An 18,468-nucleotide genomic window follows, 5' to 3' on the forward strand; every position below is an offset into this window, starting at 1 on the left:
CTTTAGTGTCCCCTGGTCCCCAGCTGTGTGCGTCTCTCTTTAGTGTCCCCTGGTCTCCAGCTGTGTGCGTCTCTCTTTAGTGTCCCCTGGTCTCCAGCTGTGTGCGTCTCTCTTTAGTGTCCCCTGGTCTCTAGCTGTGTGCGTCTCTCTTTAGTGTCCCCTGGTCTCCAGCTGTGTGCGTCTCTCTTTAGTGTCCCCTGGTCTCCAGCTGTGTGCGTCTCTCTTTAGTGTCCCCTGGTCTCCAGCTGTGTGCGTCTCTCTTTAGTGTCCCCTGGTCTCCAGCTGTGTGCGTCTCTCTGTAGTGTCCCCTGGTCTCCTGCTGTGTGCGTGTCTCTTTAGTGTCCCCTGGTCTCCAGCTGTGTGCGTCTCTCTTTAGTGTCCCCTGGTCTCCAGCTGTGTGCGTCTCTCTTTAGTGTCCCCTGGTCTCCAGCTGTGTGCGTCTCTCTTTAGTGTCTCCTGGTCTCCAGCTGTGTGCGTCTCTCTTTAGTGTCCCCTGGTCTCCAGCTGTGTGCGTCTCTCTTTAGTGTCCCCTGGTCTCCAGCTGTGTGCGTCTCTCTTTAGTGTCCCCTGGTCTCCGTTGTGTTGGAGCTTCTTGCAGCGTTTGGTTTCTGCAGCTTTTAGTAAACTGCTCATGTTTCCTCTGCTGAATGTTCTCTAGATGCTGCATGTGTTGAAGAGCTGCTGCAGATGTTCCTGCATGAGTTCTGATTTGTGTTTCTAAATCTGCATCCTCTCTGAAGCTGCAGCACGTTCCTCCTGATGGAGGAGTTATTGAACGTTGAAGCAGCAGCCTAATGATGAAATAAAACAAAGAGAAATGTACAGTCTGTTTCTGTGTCCTCCTCACCCCGCAGTTTAAGCTCGAGACAGCAGAGCAGCGCCATAAAGATTGATGGTGTTGTTTTGCAGATGGAGGTAACTAGAGGTTAAGCTCACATCTGTTCTCTGTAACTCAATCTCTGTGGACGGGGCAGCAAGACGACGGGCTCCACTCACCCGACTGCAAACATTAATACCTCTCTTTCATTCACTCCTCTTATCTCCGTTCTTGGTTTGTTTGTATTATTGAGCCCCTCCCCCCCCAGCTCGTAAACTCTGTAATTACAAGGCGCTCAGTCCTGGACATTAACACACACACACACACACACACTTACCAGGAAGCCTGAAAAAAAAGGAAGAGCTTTGATAATAAAGGACTTGTTGGCCGGGGTTACTAGAGGGCAGGAGCTCCTCTCCCTGTGTGTGAAAGGAAGAGAGAGAATCATGTGGCTGGAGTGTGTCACCGCTCAGTGCTGAACGGGAGGCGGACTCTGCAGCTCCTGGACTCACAAGATCTGGTCCTCGATCAGGAGAAGAGTTGCTCCCACTTTTTTGGGGGGAACTAGCTGCCTAGTTCTGGGTAGATATGGATGAGGATTGCGCGCTGTCGGAGTGGGAGGCGGTGCTGGAGCTGGACGAGGCGCTGGCAGGCTGGTTGCTGCAGGGTCCGGCCAGAGGGGAGTGGGGTTGGGAGTGGGGGTGGGCTGCCTCGGACCTCCAGGACCCGGAGTGGGACACCGAGGAGATCCCTGCTGTGAGTCCAGCTCCATATGCTTAAAAGACAACAGGAGATAAGTGAAGGGAATGATGGGTTAGACTTCTGGGCAAACTAAAGTTAGAATACTAGAAAAAAAGGAGTGTGGAAGAAGAACTATAGTGAAGAGAGATTTATTAAAGGTTTGAACCTGTAAAGCAATCTGATTAAATAAATGCAGCATATTTTCAGTATATCAAGTTCAGTGTTTTACACTTTTAGTGATTTTTAAAGAGTCCTCTCCTGCTGATGTTCAGGTGTATATCAGTATGTAGAGTCTCTACTTTAAAGAGTCCTTTCCTGCTGATGTTCAGGTGTATATCAGTATGTAGAGTCTCTACTTTAAAGAGTCCTCTCCTGCTGATGTTCAGGTGTATATCAGTATGTAGAGTCTCTACTTTAAAGAGTCCTCTCCTGCTGATGTTCAGGTGTATATCAGTATGTAGTGTCTCTACTTTAAAGAGTCCTCTCCTGCTGATGTTCAGGTGTATATCAGTATGTAGTGTCTCTACTTTAAAGAGTCCTCTCCTGCTGATGTTCAGGTGTATATCAGTATGTAGTGTCTCTACTTTAAAGAGTCCTCTCCTACTGATGTTCAGGTGTATATCAGTATGTAGAGTCTCTACTTTAAAGAGTCCTCTCCTGCTGATGTTCAGGTGTATATCAGTATGTAGAGTCTCTACTTTAAAGAGTCCTCTCCTGCTGATGCTGGCTCTGTAGATAATCAGAAGACCCAGTGCAGAAAGGCTAATGTTTGACCGGGTTATTCAAACCACTATGCACCGTTCACTCCCCCCCGCCCCCTTGTTATCGCTCTCAGTCTTGGCAGCATGATCGATCTGCAGCGGGCTGACGTTCGGAAACTGCGCTTTGTTGTCCAGTGTCCTCAGTGATGCAGCCTTGAGGCCTAAGTCAGACCACAAACCTCTGCTTGCAATTCACCATACATGCATTTCAAGGGGGCCCGTTAAACCCCCCCACAGAGGAAGCCCCTATAGGAGTACAACCAACATCCCCTTCACACCTGTGGGTGGGTTTAACCTGCTCGCAGGAGAGAGCATGGAGTGTGTGTGTGTGTGTGTGTGTGTGTGTGTGTGTGTGTGTGTGTGTGTGTGTGTGTGTTTTCCTGACTCTGGCTGTCTCTGCAGGTGCTGAGCCCGACATACAAGCAGCGCAATGAGGACTTTAGGAAACTCTTCAAGCAGCTCCCCGACACAGAGAGACTCATTGTTGGTGAGTAGACCTTATTTGTGTGTGTGTGTGTGTGTGTGTGTGTGTGTGTGTGTGTGTGTGTGTGTGTGTGTGTGTGTGTGTGTGTGTGTGTGTGTGTGTGTGTGTGTGTGTGTGTGTGTGTGTGTGTGTGTGTGTGTGTGTGTGGTGTGTGTGTGTAATCTATGGAGGGAACAGACTGGGCGTACGGCAGAGTCCGTCAGTCTGCAGAGCAGAGAGGAGACACATAAACCAGAGACCTGACTCACAATATTCATAGTATTGCTCTTACAGTGGTCCTACATGGCCAAGTCGAATACTCCGTTCTGATTGGTCAACTTAGATATTCCAGAGGTCTGTTATTTTTCTGCTACCACACTGTTGCTAAGGAGAGCCGACTGTTGCTCAGGAGGATCAAGGGGACTGTGTGCAGTCATATCAATCCGCAGAAAGAAGTCCGGTCCATGTAAAAACCCTCAGAAAACACTGAATGTTGACTTATTATTGTATGTGTTTAATGTGTATTGTCTGCTTGTGCTACTTTATACTTCTGCTCCACTTTTAGAAGCCAATATTGTACTTTTAACTCCACTACATTAATTTGCTAGCTACTACTTACTTACTTTTTAGGTTGTATTATGAGCTAAAACCAAATGTAAATCAACTTTGATATATTTATAGGTTAAGATACGAAGCTATACATTTTATTAACGATACTTTTGTACGAAAACTTAAGATCTTGAACGATTTACTTGTAAAAAAGTACTTTTAAGATGTAGTGTTACTAGGGTTACTGCTGGTAATAGGTGTTCTTCCCTCATTATATCCCTGACTCAAACTCATTGGGTTTCAACCGATTCATTTCCGTGGTCTCATGTTGGGTTCCTGAGTGTTTGAGGTGTCTGTGTGTCTGTGGTCAGTAATAGAGAGAGAGTCTCCCTGATGCAGCAGCTGCACGTCTTGCTTGTTTGAAGTGAATTTGTCCGCCTTGTTGTTGTGGTTCTGGGTGTGAATCCTCACCTCTCCCCGCTGCAGATTACTCCTGTGCTCTGCAGCGGGACATCCTCCTGCAGGGGCGACTCTACCTCTCCGAGAACTGGATCTGTTTCTATAGCAACATCTTCCGCTGGGAAACACTGGTACGTCTCTTCACCACATCCCTACACTTTGAGCAGGGTCCTGTCTCACACTGTAACTGGGCGGGGTGTGTGTGTGTGTGGGTGTGTGTAGCTGACGGTGCGGTTAAAGGACATCTGCTCGATGACGAAAGAGAAGACGGCCCGCCTCATTCCCAACGCCATCCAGGTCTGCACGGACACCGAGAAGGTAAGCAGAATAAATCCTACAGTCCCTGAGACGAGCCTGAGAGCTGAAGTCTCGTTGATATCTCGACCAGATGTGAGATAGAAAACTTGAAGTATTGCCACGTTTATTCGCTTTATTTCTAGTCAGAATGTGTCGTCCCTCTCGATACGAGACCTAATACCTTCAGGAGCAACAGCGCAGTGAGATATAGGCTCTGCTTACATCTTCAGTGTCTGAAATCAAAGACTCTTTTCCTTTTCTTGATCTTGGATGAAACGGTTTTGTTAAGAAGCGAGCGGAACACTTTCTGGATTATTCTGAAGCACAACACGTCCTGACCCTGGTGGAATATAGGTCAAACTGAGATCTGAGATACCAGATCTGATGTCCCTGAAGAGCGTTTTCACTCCTTCTATTGGCTGATGTTTGCACTCATCACGGAGCAGCATGTTTTACACGGCTGCAGACATTTCTCACGCGTTATCTTTGAGGGTATTAGTTTGACGACGTGATGATATGTAGTGTTAAATAATATAACATATGATCTTTCCTCTCACATTCGATAAGGAAGGTCTGCCTTTGCATTAGCCAAACAAAGCAGTTACTTGATATTTTTGGAAATTTGTTGGTAATAACCATTTCTTTTTCCACAGCACTTTTTCACCTCGTTCGGCGCCAGGGACCGGACGTACATGATGATGTTCAGGCTGTGGCAGAACGCGCTGCTGGACAAGGTGAGCGTCTGACGATCAGCTGATCTCTCTCTGTGGCGTCTCTCTCTCTAACCTCACGCGCTCTGATCCTGCAGCCGCTCTGCCCCAAAGAGCTCTGGCACTTTGTCCATCAGTGCTACGGGAACGAGCTCGGGCTGACCAGCGACGACGAGGACTACGTTCCCCCCGACGACGACTTCAACACCATGGGGTGAGTCTGACGGACGGTCGGCGTTACGCCAGAGTCACACTGAGTGTACTGAGTGTGTGTGGGTCTTCAGGTTCAGCGAGGAGATTCCCAACGAGGAGAACGAGATCAACAACGACAACATGTCCAAGAGCAGCGCCGAGGCCAAGCCTGAGGGCAGCCCACCCGCCCTGCATAAGAAGGTCCTGCCACACCTCAGCCTCCCCAGCAACCACGAGTCACCCATCACAGTGAGTCTCACACACCCAAACACACACTCACACACACACACACACTGGCTAGCAGCACCCCTTTTCCCCCTCTGTTTAAAACCAGAGCCCAGTCTGCTCTCATTGGTTAGCTGGCCGGTGCTGTTGGGATTCGTCAACCGCTTCGAGATGTCCCGTTCCTTAGCCTATCAGGGCGAGAGGCCTATCTGAACAGTGAAGCATGGAGTCGTGTCCCAGTGGAGACACTCTATACTGGCTCTTTAAGTGTCTAGAGATAGAACCAGACCTCTACCAGACCTTTCCTCTCCATCACCCCTGACCCCCCTTGACCCTCTTGCTCCCCTCCCCAGTTCGAGCTCCCGGCAGAAGAGTTCGCGGACTGCCTCCCTGACGGAGAGCTGCTGGCTCTGCCTCTGCTGGTGGAGGAGAGGAGCAGCGACTCCAGCCGGCCTGGAGCTCCTGCTCCCTCTCCGTCTCTGGACTTCAACGACAACGAAGACCTCCCCACGGAGCTCAGCGACTCCTCGGAGACGCACGACGAGGGTAACTGCACCCAGAGGAGTTCAGATTTAGCTTTACTATCAGGAGTAGGACAACTACAATTATAATTCTACAAAATAAACATAATGTAACAAAATACAAATATAAATAATATTTAAACATAATCATTTTAATATAAAAATAATAATTATACAAAATAAATATCATGTAAAAAATATATACACATTTCCAAATATGTATAATAATAATAATAATACAAGAAATGTAAAAGCCTGTCATATTTGAGGTTAAATGAATTGAGTTAAAAGAAAAGTCTTAAATCCAAAAGCAAAAAGAAATGTAAAGTTGTAAATAATACAAATAATGGAATAAATGATTACAGCTACGGTTAAAAAGCATTTGCATTAATGTGAACACCTTTTCATTTTATTTTGTCTGGGACGCTCAGGTGAGGTCCAGGCGTTCCAGGAGGATCTGAACGGCCGGCAGCACATCAACGAGATCTACAAGTTCAGCGTGGACAAACTGTACGGCCTCCTCTTCACCGAGTCCGCGTTCATGGGCGACTTCATGGAGCAGCGGCGCTTCTCAGGTCCGTCTCACACCTGACCTCTCTGCAGGGAGGGATGTGGCGCACCCTGCAGGCGTGTTTAACTCCCTGTGTTGTTGTGCAGATGTGGTGTATCACCCGTGGAAGAAGGAGGATGCTGGGAATCAGACCAGAGAGATCATGTACACCATCTCTCTGTCCAACCCTCTGGCCCCGAAGACAGCCACCGTCACCGAGACTCAGGTAGGAGGCTCGGGAAGTAGTGGGACAGGAGAAGATCCTTTCCTTGAGTAAACAAATACTATAGTCTTAAAATACTCTATTATAAATTACATTCGTACATTTCAAAGTGTGTCTTCACTCTAAAAGTGTTGGCATCCAACTGTGGAGTAAGTACGGCTAACTGTACTACCAGCATCAAAAGTAGAAGTACTCATAACGTCACAGGGTATGAAATCAGGACCACCTGCAGAAGGAAGGCAGGTGTAATGTATAAACAAGAGGCTTTTGATCAATGAATGCCGATACAAAAAGCAGGAACCAGACCAGCTGTCAGTCCATCCAGGTCTTGGGGTAATGGGGACAGTAACACTGAGAGGTCAGGGGGAAAGTGTGTATTTGTTCTTACCAAAAAATGCCAACAAATATTCCTCAAGTGACGGGAAGCAGATTGTGCCGAAATAAAAGAGATGAGAGAGGGAAGGCCTCCTGGATCGCCTCCTTTAATGACCCCCTGGCTGCTGATAGGCCATCTGAGGGTGAGGGGATCCAATCAGCTGTCAGCCTGAGGTGCACAGGCAGCCGCATTGACAACAAAACAACAAACAAATAATCAGTAAAACCGTTTCTGATCCCAAATATCTTCTTCTCTTCTGAGGTCACGTTGTTCTGGTGTCTGACATAACACACTCCTCCCATAGCAGTCCATTAACACCCCCCCCCCTCTCTCTCTACAGACACTGTATAAAGCCAGTCAGGAGAGCGAGTGTTACATCATCGATGCCGAGGTCATCACGCATGACGTGCCGTACCACGACTACTTCTACACGCTAAACCGCTACATGCTAACCCGGGTGGCCAAGAACAAGTGCCGGCTACGGTGAGTCATACGTGTTCAGACACACCAGAATCAGAACCAGGTTTATTGCCAATGGTTGCTTTAATTTGATTTACTTTTGTGTTTGTAAAGTGCTGTGTGAATAAAGTTTGATTCGATCGCCTCAGGGTGTCGACGGAGCTGCGCTACAGGAAGCAGCCGTGGGGTTTGGTGAAGGGCTTCATCGAGAAGAACTTCTGGAGCGGGCTGGAAGAGAACTTCAGACATCTAGGTAAAACATTCAGTACCACGGGTCCTCTGAGAAAATACAGCATGAGGCGCTGACGTCACTTCTGGACAAAATTAAGCCCCGCCCCCTTTCAGGTGTAAATCCTGCATTAGTGTCTTCACGTCTTAAAGCTGCTGAGTCAGATATCACACCTCCAACAACAGATAGATCCAGAGCTCCGGTTCCTTTACTTCCTCTCCAGAAAAAAGGAGAGTAAAAGAAAGGATCAGAAATCTCAGTCTCAGTGTCAGCCTGCTGCCTGCCACTCGTCCCCCGCAGACCCACCGGACATCCATCCCCTATTTACTCTCCGTAAGCTGTCTCTAACGTCTGACCAGACATCTGACCCCATCTCCATATCTCTGGACTCAGTAAACCCTTTCTGACCCACAGAGAGATTGTTTTCTGGCAGCACTTTAACATTTTACGGGGGAAATCTGCATTTTGGTTTGAGGGCGCAAGCCCCCAGAGAGAGGAGCGGAGACTCTGATACTGGTTTAGACTAAAGCTTGATTATAGTACACACATATAGTCCTCCTGGCTGCCATTAAAGAGAGAGGAAATAATAACGGGGTTCGTTCTGCAGCAGAGACGCCAGGAGAATATCTCATTTAACGGACAGACTGTTTTGTTCTTCACATGTACATGTTCTAACTAGATGATGAATATTTTTAAACAAACCACGGTATAAACCTTGGCCTGGTGGTTCCAGGATCCAGGTTCCTCACTCATCATATTAAAACGTTTGGGACGGTTCTTAGGATGGCGCAACAGAACAACTTCTGGTTCAAGCGAGGAATTGTGAAATGAGTGATAGCGCCCTGAGTGTCCTCTCCCCCCCTCTCAGAGCTGGAGCTGTCCAAGCTGGAGGACCTCCTGACAGAGTCCCACCAGCTGTCTCCGAAGGCCAAGGCGACGAAGAACTCCACGGTGCGGCGGAAGAAGAGGCCGCTCCCTCACCTGCGCAGCCAACACCTGGACGAGGCGCTGAGTCCCGTCACCACGCCGACGGACGAGGAAGTGATTCAGAGGATCAAACAGGTGGCGGGGTCCACGCAGACCCGGCACCTGAGTCCGGAGCACCACCTGCCCGGAGGCCTGGCCCTGTACAGCGTCTCCAAACTGCTGCTCATCATCAGCTTTGTGTACGCAACACACACACACACACACACACACACACACACACACACACACACACACACACACACACACACACACGCACGCACGCACACACAGTCTACAACCAAAAGCACAGACTCAAAATAAGGCCCTGAGTGGCGCTCTAGAGCAGGAGGAGCATCAGGAGAATTCAAACCTCACCATTTCCATCCGGCTCTTTGGAGTTGTTGTCTGATTCACATTTTGTTACTTCAGTTCTGTTCTTGTCTCGTTGTTGGTGTCTTGAATGTAACTTCTCTCTCCTCTCCTCTCATCGCCATCCGTAGGATCTGTCTCAGGTACATCCTCTCATTGGCCGGGTTAATATGTTAGGAAGCAGAGTTTTACGTATAGATCTCAAAGGGCGGCGTTCCTGCTTAAAACGCGATCTGCAGTAGGGATATGTTCCCTTTACTCATGCATACTTTGGTTTGTAGACACCATGAGTATGTTTTTACAGTATTTACTCTCTTACGTCTGTATTCTCTTAGTTTGATCTTAAGATGGACTTTGTTGCGTCCCTTCACCTAGTTTTTAATTCTCAAAGCTGATTGGTTTATTTCTCGGTTGGACTTCAGTCTTTCGGTCCTTTTTCAATATTTTCTAAATATACTTTGTCTTCTTTCACTGTGTTTTGGTTTGACGTGCTTTTGTCAACGTCCCCTTACATGGTATCACTCTCCCATCGCAGATCATAGGTAGTATTCTGGTGTGTCTCTTTGGTTGTACCCCTGGTTTTTATTTTCCTCTTGCTAAATATGTCTCAGCTGATGATTATTGCATTCTTTCTAACTCATTATTTGCATTTTGATTTGGTTCCTCGTTAGTTTTCTTGTGGTTTAATTACAAACACTCTTTTAAATCAGTGATTATTAATAGGTTTTTGCCCCCGCCCCCCCCCCCCCCCCCTCAGTCTGGTGCTGCTGGTGTTCCTCAACATGATGCTCTTCTACAAGCTGTGGATGCTGGAGTACTCCACCCAGTCCCTCACAACGTGGCAAGGTCTGCGGCTGCACGAAAGGTACACACACACACACACACACACACACACACACACACACACACACATCTTTTTAAGTTTCACAACACTTTATTAAAGTACATTTACTCAAGTACTGTACTTTAATCGAGTATTCTGATCCATGCCACTAATTGCTTTTACTCCACTACATTGATCTGACAGCTTTAGTTGCTTTAAAGATTTAAATGATTAACTAAATCAAAATATAAATCAAGATTAATTATAATTATAGCTTAAGATATCCAGCAGCAGTATGTTAATAAGCTGCTCTTATACCAGCTTTCATAGACGCAATAATTCATCAATAGTCATAATTCTTTGAGTGCATGTTATCCTGAAATGATCTATTACGCATAATAATATGAACCTGAAAATAAGCATAATGGTATTAGCTCTGACAGACATTCAGTGGATATTGCTCACCCTTTTATAATACAAATAAAGTTCTCTATGCTTTTGGAGATGAAACTCAAAGGACTTATTTTTCCGCAAAATAGCTCACACACTGTTAAAGGTACACACTGACCGGCACCCATGTGGCCGTCGATGTGTGTGACAGGACAACATGGCACTTCTAAACCCTGCCCTGAATACCTCTGGGCTTAATGTAGCAATTCACCAAAGTGTTGTGTGTGTGTGTGTGTGTGTGTGTGTGTGTGTGTGTGTGTGTGTGTGTGTGTGTGTGTGTGTGTGTGTGTGTGTGTGTGTGTGTGTGTGTGTGTGTGTGTGTGTGTGTGTGTGTGTGTGTGTGTGTGTGTGTGTGTGTGTGTTCTCCAGTAAACTGCCTCAGACGCAGATGGAGTGGGCCCAGCTCCTGGAGGCGCAGCAGCGTTACCACGACTCGGAGCTGCAGAAGTGGAGGGAGATCATCAAGTCGTCGGTAGTGCTGCTGGACCAGGTACTCCACGAGACCTCTTCAGAACACTCCATCTGACCGGGCGATACACGATACGGTTCAATACGGTAGATAAGGGATGGTGTGCAGCGAGGCGGTCGTTATTGAAAGAAGAACACCATACGATACAATACTATCCTATTGGATTCAATTTGGAACGATCCGATTTGATACGATACGAAGAGATAATATGCGATACGTTACGGTACGCTTCGTAACGATACCATGTGATATGATAATATGTGTTACCATACAATCCGATACTTTCAGATATGCTACAATTGGATATAACTCTATATGATATGATTCGATAAGACACAGCTCGATACGAATCGATCCATTTGAATAGGATTTGGTACGGTAAGATAAGATACAATTTAGTTCCATGTGATTCAGAATGTTTCTATAATCACGTCAATACATACGATTAGAAATCAAAGGACACGATGCGATACGATTTGACTCGCTGTGGTGGTTGTAAACTCTGACTGCTGGACAAGAGAAAAAGGATTTGTGTATTCCTCTTAAAGGAAGTGAGGGAACCGTAACTGCTCAGATATGCTTCACAAAGAAGCTGACTGTAGTTTCTCCTCTTCTTCAGATGAAAGACTCCCTGCTGAACCTGCAGAGAGGCATCGGTTTGAGGGACTTCAGCTCCGAGGCTGAGGAGAAGAGAAGCCGATACCACTGACCAATACCAGCCGGGCCCTGAGGGCGTGCTGTGCAATATGCTGTAGGACCTGAGGACGGAGGGGGCGGGACCAACCGGGAGCTGGTCCAATAGAAACAAAGCGAGGATCAGTCGTCTCCAGCGCACAGGGGGAGGAAATCTCGGACAGGAGGTGCTCCTATCACACGCAGGAACTGAGGCGGCACCCAACTGAGGCATTGTGGGAAGGTCTTCTCTCCTGTGGGACAAACCGTTTTTACCTCTCTTATTTCCAAGTGCATCCTACTGTAAGCCATGAGGACCGGAGAGGAAGAGGGAAACTACTGCATGCATTTAGACAACATAGCTCCCCTCAGTCAGTGTCCATGTGGTCCAGTTCCAGTCTGTGTGTCAAACAAAAAGAAGAACAGAAGACCAAGGATGACCTTTCGAGTCCTAGCGGCTGTCTACGCTCTCTAGACTGTTCCAAACCAACCGTCGCCCTACAGGTCCTCGCTGCAGAATCCCTTCGTTAACCTCCATGTGATCAGGGGACAGTGTTTGTCCACAACCAAAAAGGAAGAGAAGGGTTGTGAGCTCAGCTTCTCCAGCAGTCCCTGTTGCCTTGTCTGAACCTGGCCAGTGAGTCTCCGTCGGGGCTGGTTCCCTGTCAGACTGTTGGAATATTTATAAAGACTGAGACCTAGAGCCAGTACTTTTAACACAACTCACATAATCAGTGCCCCAGTGTTAGGTACCTCTCATTATTCCTCCTCCTTCCAATGAAGCAGAATGTATTAGCCTGGACTAAGAGGCCAGACTTTGATCACCACTTATTCATTTTTCAAAAAAGGGGGGTGCTGCAGCAAGGCCAATAGGGAGGCCTGTGTTCCTACATGTTTTATTACTAAACTGTGACTATATCTCTTTGAAAATGTTTCAAATGCTATGAATATATTTGAAATATATAAGAATATTTCATTATTTAATATATATATATTTCAAAATATATAAACATTACCTATATTTATTGTTAATTTATGTACATACAGAAATTATCAGAGCTCTAGACCGGTTTAAGAATTTCTAACAAAAGTGTTTTCTTCTAAAAACGCATGCCAGATATGTCTGTGACATGTCCAGTGTGCAAGTATGATTCTGCATTTGCGCGGTTATAAGCGTGCACGTGTGAGTGTGTGATCGCGTGTGAGTATGTGCGTGCATGCGTGCGTGTGCGCACAAGTGTGTGCTGTAAAGTGTGACATTTTTACCATTCCACACGTGTGTGTTTCTTACTTTTGATTTTCTGGCTCCTGCGGCCAGGCTGCCTTTTTTAATGCCTAATGCGTTTGGATGTCGCCTTGCATCAGCCCCGCCAGGGAACAGTTTACAGTCCAAGAGTTTAGTTCCAAAATGACATATCCAACATTTGAACACCAAGTTACACCTACTTCAAAATGATTGACTGCTGAAAATATGAATTAATGTCAGTGTTTGACACACAGGAGCAGGAAGAAGGAGACACAATGGATCTAAATGTTGAGCTAAACTATTCTTCTCTTGGTAAGGATATATAACGTTTTGAGGTGAACGCTTCATTTGCCCTCTCTGACGTCTCTTTGCTGAGGAATACTTTTCAAAGGAATTTATAAACTTCACTTTGGCTCAAAGTGAGGGTAATGTTGAAACCACATTTATGCTAAATATGAAATTAGAGCCAGCTGCTAGTTAGCTTAGTAACCATTTCCTGTCCATACCTAAAGGACATTTTCTTCTGGCTCTACTGGCTAGCTGCTAGTTAGCTAGGCAGCATGCTTGCAAGCATATTTTCCTTTGTTTATGCTAAGCTAACCATTTAATGGCTAGCTGCTGGTTGGCTAAGCTGTATGCAAGCCTAGATATTAGCAGTGCGCTAGCAATGGGAAATCCATTATTGGTCCCACAGCGGGGAAAGATACAGCAAAAGTGGCATAGCAGGTAAAGAAATGGGCATGCTGTAACACAGAATAAGCAAACATGAATAATTCTGGCTTAGCTATTTCCCTTTTTCAATGCTAAGCAAACCAACAAATGACTTGCTGCTGGTTGGCTAAGCTGTATGCAAGCCTACATATTAGATAGATAGCTATTTCCCCCCTTTTTGGTAAATGTTTCAAGCTAAGCTAACCATAGCCTGGCTCTAGCTTCATATGGCCTTGTACATGACACTGGTTTCTTCCCATGACACTCTCAGCAAGAAAGTAAATAAGCATATTTCACCAAAAGTCAAATTACTTATAAAACACCGATACTATACTCTCCCTTCCCCCGGTTCAAGTGTCTGTCTTGGATGCAATGAAAGCATGAAAAATGAACTTTTGAACCAAAAGAAAGAAGTAGAAATGTACCTTCACAAATGATCATGTTGTGTTAAGTGAAGTATTTATCATGTATGTCATGTGTTATATTTACTGGGTTAGAGCATCTTTTAAGAGTTTGTCCACAGAGACCCCTAACAGCTGACATATTAGGGACGAAAGCACTTCCAAAAACAAGAAAGACTTCCGTGTTTAAAAAAGAAGAAGAAAAGAAAGCACTTTAAAGCCTTTTCAGGTAACGAATGAAAGAAAGACACAGCAGCGGTTTAGTGTGGAGGGTTACTGCGGTGCGTTTGACTTCATTTGACAATCACAACTTCCAAACTCATTAGAAAAAGCTGGATTTAGTTTCTGTTCACCAATTACTTCTACAAACATATAGTGTGAAGCCCTTTCACATCCAAAAAGTTCAACGTAGGACTGACACACTCTCCTGTCTGTATCAGGGCGAGAGGGAGTGATGTGTGTGAGGGAGTAGTATCTTTACTGTGTGCCTGACTGACGTATTGAGAACAGCTTCAGGACCGGACCCCTGCTGTGTGTGTGTGCATATTTTACTCTTGAAGAAAGGCGCTGATGGGAGCCTTGAGACCTGAATGTGAGAGGGTGGAGGTGCTTTCTGTTGTATAGAAATCACTTTCACCACCCTGAACGATTACTGTGAAGTAATGCTTCATGCGTGTGATGCTCCCGAGATGTCACGGACGTGAAAGCGTGATCGAAATGCTTTAAAGTGTTTGTTTTTGATGAAATGGATTTAGTTTTTCTTTTCAAAAATGCTTGAATTTCATTTTTCTGTTTTTAAAAATGACGTTCTCATTCTGTGTTGAACGACACATTGTAAACGCTTGATTCAGTTGGTTGTTCTCCCTTGTTTTATTGACCGGAGTTTCATCTCGGGACACTGAATGTGATTTAAGTGTGAAGGCTGAGCGGCACTTTTAATATAACTGCTGTAAAACTGCACGTCCTCCTCAATCCAAATTAGATTTCCACTGCAGCCTCGCAGCGGGGATCAATTTCATTTCACCAATCTCCACAATTATGCAAATCACATAATGTCACCATCCCCCTTCAAAAGCTCCTATTGGTTTCCAACGTTAAATAATCCAAGCCTCGACCTCCCACAGGTGCCACCAGTCAGGTGCAGGTTGCTTGTTTAATCTCCTCCACATGACTGTATGAAGACTATCGCTGCACAGCTGGGTGCCACCGTTTTAAAACACTAACGAAGGATGACTTTATTAATGGGCATTTTCCTTGCAATGGGTGCAACACACACATCCCAGCTCACAGCCTCGGTTCACACGGTAGTAATCACACACACCCTGCTGAACACGATCAAACTCATAGCGAATGCTCTTCTTCGAGTGGTAAAATGTGGAGTTCTGTTCAAATCTCTTCTGTATGTTTGGGTTTTTTTGGAAATGTTTTAATCTCTAGAGAGACTTTTAGTGAAATTTCTACTTGAGATGAATATACTGTAAGTATATGTTGTGTATATCTGCAGTGCGCGCACAGACACACACACACTGACAGAAGAATCCAGCCTGCGCTGCGCGTAGGTTTTGACTTGCCGATGACTTTGCCTCATGTAGACTGAAGATAAAGTGGCTTTCTGGTTCATGTGAAGTAGAGACTGGAAGAATAAAAAGAGATATAATAAACACACAGTGTCGCTGTTTCTGGAGGCTTTATCTAAAAAGAGTTCCGACGGAAATACAGAGCGAACACTAAAGCATGGAGACATGTCCCAGTAGAGACACTCAATACTGATATACACCTGAACATCAGCAGGAGAGGACTCTTTAAAGTAGAGACACTACATACTGATATACACCTGAACATCAGCAGGAGAGGACTCTTTAAAGTAGAGACACTACATACTGATATACACCTGAACATCAGCAGGAGAGGACTCTTTAAAGTTGAGACTCTACATACTGATATACACCTGAACATCAGCAGGAGAGGACTCTTTAAAGTAGAGACACTACATACTGATATACACCTGAAGATCAGCAGGAGAGGACTCTTTAAAGTAGAGACACTACATACTGATATACACCTGAACATCAGCAGGAGAGGACTCTTTAAAGTAGAGACACTACATACTGATATACACCTGAACATCAGCAGGAGAGGACTCTTTAAAGTAGAGACACTACATACTGATATACACCTGAACATCAACAGGAGAGGACTCTTTAAAGTAGAGACTCTACATACTGATATACACCTGAAGATCAGCAGGAGAGGACTCTTTAAAGTAGAGACTCTACATACTGATATACACCTGAAGATCAGCAGGAGAGGACTCTTTAAAGTAGAGGCACTGACCTCAGAAGACTGATGCATGAGCACCAAGATGAAATATTCATCTCTTTCCTGCACGCCTCAGATAAGAGACTCTCAAAATTGATGTGATGTCCACTACACTGACACATTGTTATTTTGGGAGCTTCACCTAAGGCACGTTTCTCATCCGCCCCCAGTATTCCTTTCTGTGTCCCCCGTGTCTTTGATTACTGCTATTAATCACATGAGTCCGATGCAGGTCATTGAGACACAAACACGTCGTGATATGTCCTCCCGCAGTCACTAACGGAGGATGCAGTGTAGCTGAGAGCGATCTCTGACAAAACTGTTTGTGTACTATGCAGATTTTTTTTCCAAAATGTTGGACTTTTTTCTAAAAATCTCGAAATTCTGTTTTTTTTCTCAAAATCTTTAAATGTTGACTTTTCAAGATTCAAAAGTTCTCGGCTCATATGTTCTTGTTCTTCTCCCAGCTCCTCTTAGCAGAGCATCTACACCACCAGACTCTACAGAGTTAATGAACATGACTTTTACTCAGAGTATTTTTACAATTTACTATTAATGCTTTTACTAAGGATCTGTTATTGAATCATGTCTCCATGATCTCTGCTTCTTGTTACTGCTGTGTTCTTCAGTGTGTTTCTGCATGGTGGCTTTCAGGATAATGAATCCCGGTGTTTTACAGCCTGGAATAAAAACCGTACCCTGAAGGAGTCCATTAGTCCCGGCCGAGATGGGTAAAATGGGTGAGGTCGTAATGAATCAAAGGGGGAGGGGACCGCGTCATGGCAGCCCCTCACGTCCAATGGAGGGTCGGATTGGATGTGCAGAGAGGGGGGAGGAGGCTACCCCCTTTCTCTCTTGAGGGGGGGCGGGGCTCTGTGTGTTTGACAGCTGCGAGATAGAAAATGTAAAGCGCATAGATGTCTGGGAAACCATGCTGCTCCGCACAGGGATCTGGATGCAGCATGGGCATTTATAGGCTGCAAATATCGTAAATCTGCAATAAAAATCAAGTGGAATCATTTGCTTTCTTTGCTGCATGTGAGGATTTTTAAGGACTATGCATCGTGCGTTCTCCTTCCCGGTGACCGTGGAGCGCAGCCGGACCAAGGAGCGCCTGGAGGCCAGTCTGTCCGGGCTGTGTGAGCTGGAGCTCCGCAAGCAGAGACAGGAGTGCCTGGTGCTGGGGGCGCTGGCTCTGGGAGACCCTCCTCTGCAGAGAGACCCTCTGCTGCAGAGAGACCCTCTGCAGGACTTCAGCAGCTGGGGGCAGGAGAACCTGACTCTCCGGCGGCAGCTGGTGAGAAGCCTTTCACTGTTTGGATTCCTGCAGACTCACACTTTATCGCCTTAGAGTTTCATTATAATAAAATAAAAAAGAATGAACATACTATTAAAAAACTGTAAAAAATACTATACAATCGGTATACAAATACAATGAAAATGCTATCAAAAATACTATCAAAATAATATAAATATACTTTGAAAATACATAAAAAATACAATGTAAATAGTATAAAAAATAAGATAAAAAATATGATCAATTAAAAATAAAAATTCAATAAAAATACAAATATAATGAAATCACTCTAAAAATGAAATGAAAATACAATCAAATTATTTATAAAATACTGCAAAAACATATAATGAAAATAAAATGAAAATAAAGAGCATTCATTTCAAAGATGCATACCTCTGTTCCCACTGTTGAGAATATCTTTCAGCTTGACCGTTGCATGGACTCTCAGGCTGTCCTGCCTCTTTTGTGTGGAGCTGACCTCTATCCGCAGGAAAAGTTACTTAACTTGATTAATAGCTGGTCTGTGTGAAACGTCTCGCGCTCCTGTCTGAGGGTATGGCTGTGGGGAAACCAGGGGGTGGAGCAGCCTCTGTTAGCAGCACACAGCGGCTCTTTAATGGCCCATTGTTCCCTCATCAGGGACTTCTGTAGCTTTTACTACTTAACAAGCTCCTGTGTGCACATCGTAAAGGAAGGAGTTACTCCCTCAGCTTGCGCGTGATGTTGCTGCTCAACATTTTGATATCATAATTATCTTAGAGATGATTGATGACATGGCTTTTTTGGGTGGTAATATTCCCAGGATTACCACGATAAATACAACTTTACAGCATCCCCCAGAGAAAGTGTCCTGCAGCACTGAGCTCTGCATGATGTCACTTATGTTTTATTTCTTGTTTTTTCTGCTTCATTTTTGGCCGTGCTCCAGTGCATGCAGCCTGCAAGCTGTCCCAGCACTGCTACAAAAGGAAGCCATTATTAAAAAGGGGTGAAAAAGAAATTAAATCAGCCACCTCCTCTTCACACCTCCTCCTCCTCCTCCCAACAATAGGCGCATATGGAGCAGAATACTAATGACTCCTGTCGAGGCCCCACTGAGGAGGAGGTGGCTTTACGCGCTGCAGGGCGTCAGTCTGCATGATCCGGCACTGTGATTTATTTAGGCCCTAATGA

General features: G+C 45.4%; 2 protein-coding genes across 6 annotated transcripts in view; both read left to right on the top strand.

Annotated features, from left to right (window-relative positions):
• gramd1bb (GRAM domain containing 1Bb) overlaps positions 1-15,342 on the top strand; it is a 130,063-nt gene extending 114,721 nt beyond the window's left edge. For all 5 annotated transcript variants that reach the window (XM_063906472.1, XM_063906473.1, XM_063906477.1 and 2 more), the window contains 15 exons: positions 2,722-2,806; positions 3,818-3,921; positions 4,013-4,108; positions 4,741-4,821; positions 4,896-5,011; positions 5,082-5,238; positions 5,568-5,760; positions 6,167-6,310; positions 6,393-6,511; positions 7,225-7,367; positions 7,493-7,596; positions 8,441-8,738; positions 9,665-9,772; positions 10,550-10,670; positions 11,269-15,342. In XM_063906472.1, the coding sequence (XP_063762542.1) occupies positions 2,722-2,806; positions 3,818-3,921; positions 4,013-4,108; positions 4,741-4,821; positions 4,896-5,011; positions 5,082-5,238; positions 5,568-5,760; positions 6,167-6,310; positions 6,393-6,511; positions 7,225-7,367; positions 7,493-7,596; positions 8,441-8,738; positions 9,665-9,772; positions 10,550-10,670; positions 11,269-11,358 (1,959 nt within the window). In that variant the 3' untranslated portion in view covers positions 11,359-15,342. The remainder of the gene's footprint in view (positions 1-2,721; positions 2,807-3,817; positions 3,922-4,012; positions 4,109-4,740; positions 4,822-4,895; positions 5,012-5,081; positions 5,239-5,567; positions 5,761-6,166; positions 6,311-6,392; positions 6,512-7,224; positions 7,368-7,492; positions 7,597-8,440; positions 8,739-9,664; positions 9,773-10,549; positions 10,671-11,268) is intronic.
• Positions 15,343-17,055: 1,713 nt separating this feature from the next.
• LOC134879918 (dapper homolog 3-like) overlaps positions 17,056-18,468 on the top strand; it is a 7,942-nt gene continuing 6,529 nt past the window's right edge. The window contains exon 1 of the mRNA XM_063906493.1: positions 17,056-17,295. Coding sequence (XP_063762563.1) covers positions 17,056-17,295 — 240 coding nt within the window. The remainder of the gene's footprint in view (positions 17,296-18,468) is intronic.

This window comes from Eleginops maclovinus, chromosome 18 (assembly GCF_036324505.1).
Source record: "Eleginops maclovinus isolate JMC-PN-2008 ecotype Puerto Natales chromosome 18, JC_Emac_rtc_rv5, whole genome shotgun sequence".
NCBI classification, from domain to species: Eukaryota; Metazoa; Chordata; class Actinopteri; order Perciformes; family Eleginopidae; genus Eleginops; species Eleginops maclovinus.